Source organism: Heterocephalus glaber, unplaced genomic scaffold (genome assembly GCF_053883595.1).
Source record: "Heterocephalus glaber isolate CG9 unplaced genomic scaffold, H.glaber_assembly_v1.0 deba00000071, whole genome shotgun sequence".
NCBI classification, from domain to species: domain Eukaryota; kingdom Metazoa; phylum Chordata; class Mammalia; order Rodentia; family Bathyergidae; genus Heterocephalus; species Heterocephalus glaber.
Window position 1 is genome coordinate 12081574 of NW_028258137.1, and position 16476 is coordinate 12098049.

Here is a 16476-nt window from a genome sequence, read left to right on the forward strand (position 1 = left end):
CCCTTCTGTCTCCCCACACTCACAGCTCCTTGCTGCCCCCCAGCTTTGAAGAGCCTGGGTGTGCAGGTGAGTGACAGGGAGTCCCCAAGCCTGGCCCCAGTATGACTCACAGTGGCTGAGGGGCAGGACAGCAGAGACCCACAGTGGGGAGGCTACAGGTCCTTGCTCCTCAGGACTCTGGTCAGTTTCCGTGGCAGCATAGGTCAGGACCCCTGGGGAGCCCCCCAGGCTGGAGAGTCCCACCGAGCCCAGCTGGGCCTGCACCCTTCTTGGGAGCGGAGAATGGGGCAGAGCTGGCTGAGCACCACGGTCTCAGCCTGTTCAGTGGGGATCTGGGACTGCTTTTTCTCTTTTAACCTAGAATGTGCTTTGTTTGTTTTTTTTTAAGAGTCTCTGTAGTTCAGGCTGACCTTGAACTCGGGTGATGTTCCTGCCTCAGCCTTCCAGACAGTAAGTAATCCCTGTACTGGGATTACAGGTGTGGCCCACCACGCCTTGCCATCCATTAGTTTATAAAATTTCTTTCCTTCTCCTCGTATTAGCCAGCAGCAGCAACTTCCCCCGGTAGCAGGAAAAGGAGATGTACAAATGTTGGTGACAGGTTTGGAGGAAAAAATATTGAAGTCAGTACTCGGGTATCTACTACTTTTTTTTTGTAACGGGGATTGAACTCGGGTCCTTGCGCTTGCGCAGCAAGCGGCGAAACCACTGAGCTAAATCCCCCGGCTACTACTTTTAATTATCCTCTTCTCTGCTACCAGTTCTGAAAATGGCAGTAATAACATTTTGGCAATACACAGGTTATGCCTGAAGGGGTTGGTTTGTTTTTTGTTTTGTTTTGCCTTTTTTTTTTTTTTTTTGATACCAGGGATTGAACTCGGGTCCTTACACTTGCGAGGCAGGAGGCGGAACCACTGAACTAAATCCCTGGCCCCGGCAAATCCTTTTTTGATCCTATAGGCAAGCTCTTCAAGCCCGAAAGAGAATATGTATGCGTGGGATCGTCCCATAGACCTTTACAGGCTCCACAATTCAGAGGGCAGTATTCTGACATTATTCGATCAGCTAATATTCTTTGGATAAAAATCGCTCCTTCACTAAAGTGTTGGGGAGAAGTAGCAAGAAGCACAGATTTAATTTTTTTTTTTTTTTTTGGTACTGGGGATCGAACTCGGGCCTTTGCGCTTGCGCGGCAGGCAGCGAAACCACTGAGCTAAATCCCCAGCCCACAGATTTAATATTTTTATCTTCATTCTCAAATAGGCCAAGATAATTTTTTCTGCCAACTTTCTCCCGCCAGAAAGTTCAAATTAATAGCGGTTAAAAAAAAAAAAAAAATCTTGCGCTCTTCCCTTCAGGGATGCGCCAAGGTGACAGACATAGATTTCTACCAATTGTAGGTACCTGGTCCCGCCTAGTGAGTACACCAAGACCAGCCAATGAGAATGCCGCTGTTTCAGTTTTTGGCCACCAGCGGAAGAAGTCCGGTTATTGGTCGCCGGCTGGAGCTGCCGTCCAATAGAAGCACGCCGAGCCTGAGGTTTGGGCGGGCAGCGTGAGGTGTTTAGGAAGGGCTGGAGGTCTCCCCGCGTAGGGAGCTTTGCGGCGGTAACGACCGTAATGCAGCCGGCTCGGAAGTTCCGGCGCGTGCCCACGCCTTTAGGTGAGGCGGCCCTTGCTTCTCCCCAGGCCTTGGGCTTCTAGTTTTAAAATAACTTTCTCGGCCATAGGTCCTGGTTGCGGGACCTAAGAGGTGGGCTGCGGGCGGGCCTGAGAAGGTTGCGCGGCCTCCGGGCGGGCGCCACTCAGCGCTGAGGGCTCCGAGCTCTGCAGGGCGGGCGTGGGGGCGGGGAGCACGGGGACGCTGAGCCGACCCGGAAGGGCCCGAGCTCGTGGACACCTAGCCCCTCCCCCCAAGTCCGGCTCTTCCCCGCCTCGGGTGGAGCACCTGTTCCTTGCCCCACTTTGAAATGAACAGGATTTAATATTTTAGAGGTTTTCACAGCCACGGTGTGACGTAAGTACCCTTATCTCCATTTTATGGGTGAACAAGTAAGTGGAGAGGTTAGGAAACCCACTTCCGGTCCCCCAGATGGTAAGGGGCCGAGCAGGGATTTGAACCGTTGTCGATCTGACTCCCCGCTGCCTCCTCAAATCCTGCCTATTCCGAGGCCTGTATACCCGCCTGTTGTGGACATTGAAACCTGAGTTTCAAAACGTAGTTATTTGCATGGCCGGGGATTTAGCTAAGGGGCACCGCGCCTGCCTTGCAAACGCAAGGTCCTGAGTTCGATCCCCGGTACCAAAACCCCCCACAAAAAAGCGTAGTTATTGCAGAATTCTAAAAGAACAAGAGAGACCAAATGGAAATCAGGATTTATTGGTCCAACTTGACCCAGTCAGACTCTTGTCCAAAAGCTTGAGCGATCGAACAAAGGAGAGTTCCAGTTTGTATACATTTAGTTGAAGGGGGTGGTCTTTGTAGTGGCGCAGTAAGTGTGTTTACCAGGACGAGGGCAGACAGTTTAGTAATTTAACTTTGTAAGAAGACAGCGTTTTATGAATCGGGAACAGAGTGTCATCGGCTGTTTATAGAACATCCCCAAGGGTTACAAAACTTCATTTTTAGGAATATGACTGTCTACCTTGTCAGTACCAGGGTCAGTAGTTACAGGAAGGGGGGAGGGGCGTGGAACCTGAGTGGGGAGCTGTTAGACTGCTTTCAGCAAGGAGAACTGATTTCCTTTTAAGTTCTGTTTTAATAGGATGGGGGTCATAGTGTACACCTATAATCCCAGCATAGGTGGAGGCTGAGGCAGGAAGATTGTCATGACCAAAAAATTGTTTAAAAATTAGTAAGATGGCAAATGAGGTTATTTTCCCCCCTGTACCAGGACTCGAACTCAGGGCCTTGTGCTTGCTAGGCAGGTGCAGCACTGCTGAGCTCCAGCCAGAGAAGGTTGATTTTTAAGTGCTTACATTTTCCTGGCACACACAGAAAGTAGTTTTCTTGTGGCTTGTTGAAGTAAAAGAGTGGGGTTAGCCAGGTGTGGCACACACCTGTAATCCTAGCACTTGGAAGGATCGCCAAGAGTTTGAGGTCAGCCTGGGCTACATAGTGAGTTCAAGGCCAGCCTGAACTACATAACAAGACCTTGGCTCAAAAAAAGACAAGGCAGCAGCAACCCAGGGACTTTTCCCTGGTTGGGCACGCTGGTAGGGAAGCCTGATCAAGAATTGTCCTGTTCCAGAGATCTTCATTCTGTGATAAAAACATTCTGTGTCTCTTGCTATTCTGTATGGTAGCCACCTGCTGAGAGTGGCTTTCTTTTTTCTTGTTGCTTTTTTCTTTTCTTTTTCTTTTGGTATCGGGGATCAAACTTGGGTCCTTGTGCTTGCGCAGCAGGCCACAAAACCACTGAGCTAAATCCCTGGCCCTTTTCTTCCTTGTTTTGTTTTGTTTTTTGAGACAGGGTTTGGCTATCTAGTCCAGTTCAAGCCAGCCTGAATGGCATGGCGAGACCCGGTCTCAAAAAACAAAAAATATGCTGGAGGGTAGGGATTTAGCTCAGTGGTTCTGGCGCCTGCCTGGCAAGTGCAAGGTCCTGAGTTCAATCCCCAGTACCACACACACACACACACACACAAATATATATATATTTTTTCTCTAAAATAATAGAAAAAAATCAACCTTAAAAAAGTGCTTTAAAACTATGGTTTAAAGTTACTTACATTAAATATCCATACTTACACAGGGAAAGTTTGTCACCATTAAGATTTTTTAAAAAACAGTTCTTAAATACAAATCTATTAAAGGGAAAAAAAACTGTCAAGTATAACAAAATATTTTCTTTTATGCCCAGAGTACTGTGTGAGGCAGTTTATGGTTAAACTTCACAGTCCCAGAGCTTTGGTTGTAACTGTGCATGTGAAATACACTGCAGAATGACTTGGGGTAGTTCCAGCAGAGGGAACCTTTCTCCTTGGCTCCCCGGAGCTGCTCAAGTGTGTCTCGGCTTTTCTCACACTCCCCCAAGCCTTTTCTGAAGCGAGCCTTTGCTGCTCTGTTGGGGCCCATCATGTTGGCTGTGACTTTTAAGGGCAGCTACCTCGGCGGCCTTTTCATTGTTTCCATCTCTGAGATCTGCTCACACGGAGGCAAAACCCCATGTCCCTCTGGCATTCCAAGACTGGAGTGCCGGTGCTGGCCCCTGGTCATTCTCCGCATCCGTGTCGGAGGGAGGGTAGAGGACAGAGGACGAGCTGACTGGGGCCTTCACAGCACATTTGCAGTTGCTGCTGATTTGGTTTTTTTCAGGACTCCCTTGTTGGGAGGCCAGATAGGCGACCTTCTGGGAGGTAGCTGTCTGATTGTGCTGATGGGTGAGGGCGTGCACCTATTGAGGACCCAAGGGCTGTGGGGAGCCTCACTGTCTCTTCCAGGGGGTGACCCCGATGCCAACCTTTTGGCAGGGAATTGCCTCTTTTCTACCCAGATACATTGATTTCTTCCTCATCCTCTTGCTCTGCAGTCGCTCCTGTGGTAGATGTTCAAGAGCAGAGCGAAGGAGTCGGGAGGTGCAGGGCTTGGGCAGCTGCTGTGGTTGAGGGTAGGGGATGACCTGGAGGGGTTGGTGCCCTGGGTGCGGCGCTTGGAGCTGCACTTGGTGGTGGTGGCAAAGCCGCTCTCATACAGTCCCGGGTGATGACATTGGTAATGGTCTGGTCACAGATGAAGCGCTGGTTTACCAGGTGGCTTCCCAGCAGCTTGGTCACCCGGCAGAGAGGGACACAACTGTGGCTTGGGGTTGAGAAGGTAGGCAGTAGCTGGGATTTCTCCAAGAGGTCCTCACTGGGGCCAGGCCTCTGCTGCTGTTGCCAGTCTCTTGGAAGTAGAATACCATCATACCTAGTGGTAGTCGAGATGTTGAGAGGGTGTGTTGTGGCCGCCCATGTGGGTTTTCCACTACCTGAAGGAAATCCAGCCTTCCAGCGTCAGCGAGGAGCGCATCCCAGGCCAGGCTGCATGGGAAGTGTCCCCAAACGGGTGGAATAGTGCCGGGGTGCTGCCGGTCCCAGGGCAGGGTCCACCTGCTGCAGTGGGTGGAGAGTCTCGGATAAGGCAAGGACTGTGAACCACTGGTAGGGGGTGGGGGGACAGTGAGCCCCCCAGGCAAAGCCCCTTTAGCTCTGTTTCTCCCTGTGCAGGACCTGGTTCTGCTCTCTGCTCTTCCACCACGTGGCTGCCCACTCACTTCTCTCTGCCTGTTGCTAGAATTACTACAGTGAGCTGCCACTCAATCTTTTTTCTCTTTTCCTTTCTTTCTTCCTTTCCTTTCCTTTTCTTTTTCTTTCTTCCTCCCTCCACTCCCTCCTTTCCTTCGTTTTTGGTTTTTTGAGACAGGGTCTTACTATGTAGTTCAGGCTGACCTTGAACTCACTACCCTAGGCTGGCCTTAACTCACATCCATCTTCCTTGTCTCAGCCTCCAAAATTCTGGGATTATAGGCGTGTGCCACCACACTGGCTGGGGTTCCATCTTGTCCAGGAGTTTTGATTTACTCTTTCCCCTCCATTTTCTGTATTCTTTCTATGATTTTTCAGTTCAGATGTACTGGCTTATCTTTTTTGAGGGGAGGCCTGAGACAGGGCCTTGGTGTGTTGTTCCAGCTGGCCTGGAACTTTCTGCGTACCCCAGGGTGGCCTGGAACTCACAGTCCTCCTGCCTCAGCCTCGCAGGTGCTGAGATTGTAGCACCTGTGCCACCATCTCTGGCTTTGTCTTGTTCTTGGATTTGTTCTTTCTTCAGTCTCTTCTTGTTTTATGAGTATAGTATCCAAACCAATAAAAATCTAAGGATTTTAACTACCTTGATTTGTAAACTTGGAATTTTTGTCTGTTTACTGTTTTTTTGCATTATCTTCTTTTTTTTTTTTCCTTCCATTTTTTCGGTTTATCTGCTTTGGTCTCTTTTATTTGTTTTTTTTGTTTTGTTTTTTGAACCAGGGTCTTGTTTCAGGCTGGCCTCAAACTATGTTGCCCAGGCTGGCCTCAACTTGTGGCGGTCCTCCTGCCTCAGCCCCCCAAGTGCTAGGATTACAGACATGCACCACCATACCCAGCTGGACTCTTTTTTTTTTTTGGTACTGGCTATCGAACTCAGAAACTTGCACTTGGGAGGCAGGTGGCACCACTGAGCTAAATCCCCAGCTGGACTCATTCTTGTTGAGAAGTTTACTCAAATATCAGTTGATTCTTGAGTACAGTGAACTCTTGACTTAGGAACTCAATTTGTTCCTGAGAGCTACTTGTAACTCAAGTTGGTGAATTGAAGGCTCAGGCTCCTCTACACAGCCTTCAAAGTCTCTCTCCCATGTACAGGCAGATCTCAGGGTCCTTAGACACTGGCCCAGGATTTCTCAGTTAACCCGACCATAGGAAAGGATGTTGTAATGCTCCTTGCAGAACTCTCTAAGGGTTAAATCTGTATCTAAGACCATCTCTGGAAGCACCCAGCATTCAGGTCATGACTCAAGATTTTGGTTGTAAGTTAAAACTAAAATTCTGGTCATAACCCAAGTTGTTCATATGTCAGCCGGTTGTAAGTCGAGGGTCCATTGTACCTGTTCGTTTTTAAAGACCCTGGCAAGCTGATTAGAAGCTCTGTGCGAGTGGCTGAGCCTTATCAACTGGCTTTTAACTTTAGGTACATAGAAAGCTGTCGGTTGGAGGATTCATAGCTGTCAGTCCATGAAGATCTTTTTTCCTTTTTTTCCAATTATAATTTTTATATTTGACCTTAACCAGAAGTCTGAGAGGCGATCCAGTTTTAATTTTTAGTGGTACATGTTTGCAGTACATAATGATTGCATTCATCTTGAGTTGGTATGTGTAAATATACATCTTAATTCTTTTTGTCCCTTTCCTCTCTCCTCCTTTCCCACTCCAAGATCTTTTTTCTTGTCCAGGTTTTCTTCACAATGCTCTAATCTCTTGCCTTTGGACACAAAGAATGTACTGTATATAAACCTGAGCATTGTGTCCTGGATTTGTGCAGGAGAAAGAAGCTGGGAGGAGAGTTGGAAGTACACCACGTTGTAGACTTTCTTCTAACCCCTTATTTTTACTGCTGAGCCACTTTCTCCTGGTAATAAGCGTATCTTCAAAATTCCAGTTTTCTACAACATAGAGGGAAGAGGGTTTTGTCTTTGTTTTGGACTGGCTGGTGTATGCTTGAGTAGGAGACAAACTAATCACTTCATGCATAACCCTCCTTGCTACAGAATGCCCAGGGCCATTTTTACCACTGAGCTACATCTCTAGCACTCCTTCCCCTTTTTAAATTGCGTAGGCTGGCCTTGAACTCATGGTCCTCCATCCTCAGCCTCCCAGAATGCTGTAGTTACAGGGATGTGCCACCATACCTGACTGTAAGTGCTTCTTATAGACAGAAAATTGTCAAACACTCTTGACTTAAGTAACTAATATGTTCTCTTTAAGCCTGTCTTTTTTTTCCCCCTTGGTTTTTAAAAAATAACCTTATTGCCGGGTATGGTGGCACATGCCTATAACCCCAGTACTCAGCTGAGGCAGGAGGATTGCTGCAAGTTGAAGGCCAGCCTGGGCTACATAGTGAGTTTAGTGCCAGCCTGAACTACAAAGTAAGAACCTGTCTCAGTAAATAAACAGGACTGGGATTTAGCTCAGTGGCACCAAGCGTGCCTTGCAAGCGCAAGGTCCTGAGTTCCATCCCCGGTACCAAAAATAAAACTAAAATTAAATTTAAAATAACCTTATTTATTTAATTGTGCATACTAGCCTCTCTGGCTAAGAATGCTCTTAATCAGGCTATCTTATATCAGCTTTTTTTCTTTTCTTTTCTTTGCTTTTTTTTTCCAAATACTGGAGCTTGAACCCAGGGCCTTGGTACTGGTCTCTATTGCCAGCCCCATTGTTTGCTTGTTTGCTTTTGAGAAAGGTCTTGCTAAGTTGCCCAGTCTAGGCTTGAATTTGGTCATCCTTTTAGGGTCCCAGAGTACTGGGGTCACAGGCATGTGTCACTATAACTAGCTCATAATATGTTTTATCTATTTTACTAGTGATTTTTTTTTGCAAATATTGTTTCCCCAGTGATGGCTTACGAAGCACTGGGCTATGATCCTCCAGTGCGTTTAGATGATGATACAGCAGATCCTATTGCTGAGTTGGTTGGCAGCCAAGGGAGACTGCCTGTGCTCCAGCCTGCTCCTACTGAAGTAGCTGGAAACCAGGGGACGCCACTCCTACACCAGGCTGCTCCTGCTGAAGCAGTCAGCAGCCAAGGGAGACCACTTTTGCTCCAGCCTGCTGCTGTTCAAGTGGTCAGCAGCCAAAGAGATCCACCGCTTCTCCAGCCTGTTCCTGCTCAAGTGGCCAACAGCCAAGGAGGACCACTCCTCCAGTCTCCTCCTTCTCCTCCTCCTCCTCCTCCTCCTCCTCCTCCTCGAGTGGCTAACACCCAAGAGGGTCCTCTCCTCCAGCCTCTTCCTCAAGTGGCCAGCAGTCAAGGGGGACCCCCTGTGCTCCAGCCTGCTCCAGTTGACCTGACGGAGGAAGTAGAACACTTAGAAGAGAATGTGGAGAACATCAATCCAGGAAGTTCAGGGGAGCCTCGGCAGGAATCTGATGCTAACCACCCTGTCCAAACACCCTCACTAATGTCAATGAACAGCTTCATCAGTGGTCTGCAGAGACTTCATGGCATGCTGGAATTCCTGAGGCCTCCGCCTTCAGACCACAGTGTGGGGCCACTGAGAGCAAGAAGGAGGGGGCGCATTTCACGTAGGGTTAGAGCTGGAGCATCCCAGAGGACAGACATTGCCAGGTAAATATGTGTACAAGGTCTGTGGTGCATTGCAGGAATTAGGAAACTGGTCATACCCTAGGGATGCCAAGAATAACTTTTTTTTGCTCTCCTTTTTAGAGATAGGGTGTTGCTTGAACTTACGGTCCAGGCTCAGCCTCTTCAGTGCTGGGATTACAGGCTTGTACCTTTTCACCTGGCTCAAGGATAGCTTTTCTGAGCCTCCTTTCCTTATAAGACACATAAAAGTGTTTCCCTGGTTTACTAAGTAATAGAGGGTATAAGTTACCTGATATGCTTAGAAAACTGGAAGGAAGCAGTTTTAGTAAGTTTGATAGCAAGTTTCTATAGAGGATGGCTTTGTCCAAATTCTCTTGACTTAATGTGATACACATAGTGGGTACTTTCATCAGAAAATTCCTTGATATATGTAGAATCAGGGGCTGGGGATTTAGCTCAGTGGTGCTGCTGCCTGCCTCACAAGCGCAAGGTCCTGAGTTCGATCCCCATACCAAAAAAAAAAAAAGAACAAAAACAAAAAACTAAAGTCTTCTGAGATTTAAGACAAACTTTTAGCGTGAGAGCCTGTACAAATGAAAAGAAAAGTTAATTCTATCATACAATGGCACAAATAGACATTTCTATTCCAAAAGGTATAAAAGGGGATAGAAAGGAATAAGAACAAAGCAAGACCAAAATCCAGTAGGGCAATCCCTAGCTGTAGCTCCATGTCCAGCATCTGGCGCATTCTGTGGCACGTTGTAAACTTCAGAAGGTTGGGTCCACCCCTACAGCATGTCTAGTAGCCCCCATGGCTTCTCTCTTTGGCCAGCTTTGGTCACTCCTTGCAGTTTTCCTCAGGTGATCCATACTCCTGGCTTCTCCAGCCTTCTGGGGTCTCCACTGCACCTTTGGCTTCACACTCACGGCTTCACACACTGCCCTCTTTGTTGCCTGGCCTCCCAAGTGTTTTTCATCTAGGTGAAGACACCTAGAAAAGGTGGAAGCCATCTAGGTGAAAGCCAGCAAAGTCTTTCACCTTTGCACTTTTTTATTCTTCCAGTACTGGGAATCAAACTCAGGTTCTTGCGCTTGCCAGCCAGGCGCGGCACCACTGAGCTACATCCCTGGCCCTCACCTTTGTATTTCTGAGGCTGCAAAAACTGGAGTGCTGCTTGTTCTTGTGATGTCCTCAGGCCATCTTTTCTAAAAGTTGTCCTGTCCATGTCAGCAGCCAGGTTCTCCTCTTCTCCATCTTTGCAGTGGACAACTTTACCATAACAATATCTCAATATGACATCTGCTATTTACTCACTGACAGACTATCTCTGGGCCAGGTAGGTGTCAAGAAACAGGGCCAAGTTGAATAGTTTTTCCTCCAGACTGAGCTAAGAAGCCAAATTTGGAGAAAGTCAGTGAGCTATTTGGGCAGGGAGGAGGAGGGTAACCAGGGATCAAACTCAGGACCTTGTGCTTTCAAGGCAGGCGTAGTGCCACTGAGCTAAATCCCTGGCCCAAGTGAGCTATTCTCCCTAACAGGATTCTTGGGCAGCCACAGACTCCTCTCCTTTCTCTTTGGAGCTGCTTGATTCTGGCTGCCAGTCATCAGTCAGTCGTTAAATATTTACAACTCTCCTCTGTATGAGACTGAACTTTGCCCTGGAGGTATATTGGAGAACAGGACAAATCAGAGAGTCTGTTGCCATGACATGTGGGGAGTCTTAAGACTGTAGAAGATAAGAGCAAAATACATCATGTAATCCAGAGATGCTAAGTGCAGAGGAGGAAATTTCTTGGGTTCTGAGAAACCTTAACACTACCTCTTGTTCTTCTTGGTTCCCTTTCTGTGTCCCCACCTGACCCTGGAAATGCTAATGTTGCTATGTAAAAGCAAAAATTACAGAATTTTTTAAATACTTAATTTTTTTTATCAGTAGCCTAAACTTAGCCTATTAGCCTAGTCTAACTTTTATATGTATTTAATTTGACTGACATGTTCTTAGGAATTTTTTTTTTTTTTTTTTTTTTACTGTGAATTGAATTCAGGGCCTTTACAGTGAACTACATCCCTGGCCTCCACCCCACCCCCACCCCTGGGCAGGATGTGGCTGAATTGCCAAGCCTGGACTCAAACTCAGTCTTCCTGCCTCAGCCTCCCAGAGTGCTGGGATTATTGGTGTGTTCCACCATGTCTGGCACAAAATGCTATTCATTTGCATTGGTTCTTGTAGCTGTGACTACTGTTTACTCACTATCTCCAAAAACAAGTTGGTAAACTTTTTTTTTTTTTTTTAACAAGTTGGTAAACTTGCTTAGCATCTTTGTGAAAAGAACCTGGGCCACTGTGCACATTGTAATCCTAGCACCCAAGGAGGCTGAGGGAGGAGGAGCATTAATTTAAGGCCCGCTTGGGCCACATAGCCAGTTCAAGGCCAACCTGAACTGCACCCTGACACCCTGTCTCAAAAAGGAAGAAAAAAGAAAGTGTGAGTGATACCAAAAATGACATAGTAAGGATCATAGAAAATTGGCTCCTTAAAACAGTGACTATGGGCTGGAGTTATAGCTCAGTGGTACCGCACCTGCCTGGCAAGTGCAAGGTCCTGAGTTTGAGCCCTGGTACCAAAAGCAAAAACAAATAGACAAAAACAGTGAAACTAATGCCTCATTCTACATTAGAGTGGGCACTGTTGATTGATGTTCAGGATTGGTTAGTGTGGCTAAAATGGAGACACAGCTCATGGTTCCATCACAGTTAGAATGCAGTACTGAAGCCTGTAACATTTTGCTTAAGAGTAATGAAAAGTGGGCCAGGGATTTAGCTCAGTGGTTCCATTGCTTGCCTTGCAAGCGCAAGGACCCAAGTTTGATCCCTGGTACCAAAAAAAAAAAAGAGTAATTAAAAGTGTTGACTTTCAATATTAGAAGTAATCTAGATCATGTGCTAAAATACCAATACTTTGTACAATTCAAATCCTAGGCTCCGAAAGTATAAATTGGTAGAAGCAATTTGGATCTAAGATCCCAGGAGTTTTGAAACTGTCATTGTCCATGATTCAAGTGGAGATAAAGAATTGTCAGCAGAGGCCCGGGATTTAGCTCAGTGGTGCCGCCACCTGCCTCGAAGACTTAAGGTCCTGAATTTGATCCCCAATACCAGAAAGAAAAAAAAAATGAATTGTGGGCAGATAGGATGACTGGATTAAGCATCAGTTCTTTTAAATAGGGCTTTCTTGAAGACAACCTCACTATAGTGACCTTGATGAGTATTGAAGGAATTATATGTAAAATTCCTTAAATAATAAAAATTTGAAAGGAACAGTGAAACTGCCTGGTGTGGTGCTGCATGCCTGTAATCCCAGCACTCGTTAGGCTAAGGCAGGAGGGTTGCCATAAGCTCAAGGCCGGCGTGAACTACATAGTGAGACCCTGTCTCAAAAAAGCCAGAGTGGTGCTGAGGGGCAGGGGGAGAGGACACACAACTGGCAAAACCTGACAGGATCAACTTTTTCAAAACTCTCAAAATTAACCAAATGCTTGTAATCCAGGGAGTAAAAGAAAAGCAGTTGAGTCTGTTTTGTGGCTTTCTGTATTCCCATCCCCTTCTCCAGCTCCCTGGGAGTCTTGAAAACTACCTGCAGTCACATGAAAGCCAGCAGGAGCCTGGCAGCCGCCATTTGGAACAGAATGGATTGGCACTCTTTCAAAACCTTGCTATTCCTAAGGAATGTTCTTAATGTGACTTATCTGGTGGTGCCCAGTCACTTGCAAGGCTGTGACTCAGTCTGGTCCAAAAAAGAAAAAATTTAATGTTTTTCCCTAGGTCCTGCCTGAGGCAGTACATACTCAGTAGGGGGCTGGGGATTTAGCTCAGTGGTTCCACCACCTGCTGTACAAGTGCAAGGACCCGAGTTCAATCCCTGGTACCAAAAAAAAAAAACAAAACCAAAAACCATGCACACATACTCAGTAGAGCGAACGATAGACTAGCCAAAAATCATAAAAGGAAAATCTGAGGAATGAGATCTTCATAGAGATTTCAAAAAAACCTCTGATGCGTTACAGGGAATTTAGGTCACTCACATGCTAGGCAAACACATACTACTAAGCTACATCCCCAGCCCTTTTTTTTTTTCATCTTTATTTTGAGATAGTTTCACTAAGTTACCTAGGCTAGTCTTGAACTTGGAATTCACCTGCCTCCATCTCCAAAGTAGCTGGGATTACAAGTGTGGGACACTACCCCCTGTTCCCCCCTTGTTTTTAAAGTTAGCATTTAATGTCTTGGAAATGGATTGAAGTGACTAGGATTTACCTCCAAATGACTCTAGGTTTCTTTTGATGATGGTCAGTTGCGCTGTAATTCTGTTTGTGTTCTCTTTCTGCGTGTGTAGGTCCAGAACACCATTGGATGCTTACTTTCAGGTGAGCAGGAGCCAGCCCCACTTGCCAGCCACCTCTTACAATTCACAGATTAGGAATCCAGTCTCTGAAGACGTACAGGAGTCAGGTAGTTCTGATTCCGACAGTGACGACTCTGCAGAGTATGAAGTTGTCCAGGCAGAGGAACCCAGAGCTGTTGCTGTAGAAGGTCAGTAGCAGCCAGGTTGTGCTCACAAGACTAACAGCCACAAAGCTGTTTGATGTGATTTGTGTCCCAGCGATTCTTGTTAATGGCATTTGACATTCCCTTTTGTTACACATCAGAGAAAAACGTAGATTCTTTATTTAAAATTTTTTAAATTTCAGCACCTTGTCAGAGCTGTTAGTTTTGAGTTCTCATATCATGTTTTGTACTGTGTAAGTGGAACTTCAGGAGTGAGTACAGACCTCTAAGGCCTCTAATGCAGATACCCTGCTTACGTTAAAAACTTACCAAAAGCTGACAGTGGAAAGGCAAGGGAGGAAAGGAGAGGAAAAAAGCCAGGCATGGTGGTGCATGCCTGGGATCCCAGCACTTGGGAGCCCAAGGCAGGAGGATCACAAGTTCAAGCCCAGCCAAATCAGCTTAACAATTTAGCAAGATCCTTAATGATAAAAAAGAGCTGGGGACAGTTTGATTTTGTTTATGGAATGTGTCTCACTATGCTGCCCAGGCTCACCCTGAATTCTTGGGCTGAAGTGATCTTGCCTCAACCTCTTGAGAGGCAGGGCCTCTAGTTCCTCACCACTACCAGGATCTTAGAAATGTTTTGTTTTGGTTTTTTTTGTGGTACCGGGGATCTAACTCAGCACCTTGCGCTTGCAAGGCAGGCAACAACACCACTGAGCTAAATCCCACCCTGCTCCTAGAAATGTTTTAAATTAGATTATGGTGGTAGCTGCCTGCTGTGAATTTACTGTGTATAGTAGTTAAATAATATCCTGAGGAAGCAATTGGCCAAATCCAGAATGCAGGGGATATCATAAGGCAAATGACCAGATTTCCCCAACAAATCAATGACAAGGAGAAAAAGTGAAGACGAATTGTAATGGCATGAGAAAGACTAAAGACACAACAGTCAAGCTCACTTTGGAGACCTTTTTAAAGGATTCTGATGGGAATAAATCCACTATGAAGAGCACCCTTTTTTTTTTTTTTAACTTTTCTGTGGGGTTTTGGGGGTTTTTTTTGGACCAGGGATCTAACTCAGGACCTTGTACTTGCAAGGCAGGTAGTGGAACCACTGACCTAAATCCCCAGCCCTTCTGTGGCTTTTTGAGACAAGGTCTTGCTATATATAGTTCAGGCTAGCCTGGAACTCATGGCAATTTTCCTGCCTCAGCCTCCCAAATGCTGGGACTACAGCAATTTTTTGATTTTTCTAACCATCTCCCTATGTAGTTCAGTCTGGCCTTGAACTCACTTTGTAGCCCAGGGTGGCCTTGAACTCCCTGAGATTCTCCTGAGCCTCCTGACTGCTGGGATTACAGGGGTGTGCCACCATGCCTGGCAAGAGCAGCTTTAACACTACTGGGAAATTTTCAATATGAACTGGATGTCTGAGTAGTAGATGGTGTTAAAAGATTCTTTATTTTGTCAGTTGTATTAATGATACTTTGTATGGAACAAAAAGAATTCTTGGGGCTGGGGATTTAGCTCAGTGGTTTCACTGCCTGCTGCACAAGCGCAAAGACCCGAGTTCAATTTCTGGTACCAAAAAAAAAAAAAGAATTCTTTTTGGCCTTGCATAAGTTTTTTAAAAATATGAAATTTTTAGAGTTTGTTGAAATAAAACAATGGAATGGAGGCTTGAAACAACATTAGTAAAATGTTAGGGTTGTTTTGTTTTGTTTTGTTTTTGGTACCAGGGATCAAACTCGGGACCTTGTGCTTGCGAGGTAGGTGGCGGAACCACTGAGCTAAATCCCTGGCCCGGTTGGTTATTTTTTTATTTGGGTGATGGGTACTTGTGAGTTCACTATTCTGTCTGCTTTCATTTATGAAAATATCCAAAATACATAAAATATGCCAGATGAATTCCAGCCCTTGGGAGGAGGCTGAGGCAAGAGAATTGCCATGAGTTTGGGCCAGTCTGAGCTACATAGTGAGACCTTGTCTCAAAAAAAAAAAAAAAAAAAAAGGGCCGAGGATTTAGCTCAGTTGTGCCATGCCTGCCTCGAAAGCGCAAGGTCCTGAGTTTGATCCCAGATACTAAGAAAGGAAGGCAGCCAGGCAGGCAGGCAGGCAGACTGGCTAGCCAAATAAGTAAAATAATAATAATGAATTCATTGATGCTACTTGGGGCAATTGTTACCCCTTTTGCCAGGAACACCACCCCTTAGAAATAGAGCTGCACTGAATTAGGCGTTCTTCTAGCGTCCCCTACTAATTTGTCTTCTTTTGAATATTATCTCTCCTGTCATTTCTGTGTACAACTTGGCAGAACAACGAGGAGATGTCTCAGCAGAGCAAGAAGTTACACATATTAGCCAAGATGAGACCCTCACCAAAGAGGTAATGTGAACATCCTCCTACTCCTTTAGCAGTGATGCTGGAGATTGAACCAGGGCCCTGTGCCCTACATCCCTGGCCCTTTTTAAGTGAAAGTTTGGTGCGTGCGTGTGTGTGTGTGTGTGTGGTATTGAGGATTGAACCCAGGGGCTCATTATGCCAGGCAAGCACATTGCCACTGAAATAAGTTGCCAGGCTGGCCTCACAGTTGGAATCCTTCTGTCTCAGGATCTTAGTTGAGATTATAGGCATGTGCCAATGTGGATTTTCATTTTAAAGGAGGCTACAGGTTAAAATAGAAACTTTTAGGGCCAAGGATTTAGCTCAGTGGTGCTGCCACCTGCCTCACAAGCACAAGGTCCTGAGTTCCATCCCTGGTACCAAAATAAATAAATAAAATAGAAACTTTCAGGTTTTGTAGACAAGATCCAGGTGTGGTTCCTATCCCAGTTACTCTTTGTTCCTGTGACTGCTTTCTCTTATGCTTAAAAAGGCTGAGGTGTTTGAAGATAACCTGTCTGTCTATCTACCAAGGTTAAGTGTCAATTGAAAAAAACAGATAATTGGGCCGGGGATTTAGCTCAGTAGTTTCGCTGCCTGCTGCACAAGTGCAAGGACCCGAGTTCAATCTCTAGTACCAAAAAAAAAAGATAAAAACAGATAATCAGTGTGCTTTATAAACTGTTGAGCAGAGTGTTTG

The 16476-nt window shown here is 46.0% G+C and overlaps 1 protein-coding gene and 1 pseudogene across 3 annotated transcripts in view; both read left to right on the forward strand.

The window, feature by feature from the left end:
- The first annotated feature begins 1516 nt into the window (after positions 1 to 1516).
- Rfwd3 (ring finger and WD repeat domain 3) overlaps positions 1517 to 16476 on the forward strand; it is a 34026-nt gene continuing 19066 nt past the window's right edge. For 2 of the 3 annotated variants that reach the window (XM_087204505.1, XM_087204506.1), the window contains exons 1-4: positions 1517 to 1663; positions 8131 to 8863; positions 13237 to 13433; positions 15709 to 15779. In XM_087204505.1, coding sequence (XP_087060631.1) covers positions 1621 to 1663; positions 8131 to 8863; positions 13237 to 13433; positions 15709 to 15779 — 1044 coding nt within the window. In that variant the 5' untranslated portion in view covers positions 1517 to 1620. Of the gene's footprint in view, positions 2018 to 8130; positions 8864 to 13236; positions 13434 to 15708; positions 15780 to 16476 lie in introns of all 3 variants that reach the window. The other variant, XM_087204510.1, reaches the window with a different exon arrangement.
- Positions 11504 to 11628, forward strand: LOC147830610 (small nucleolar RNA SNORA1; annotated as a pseudogene).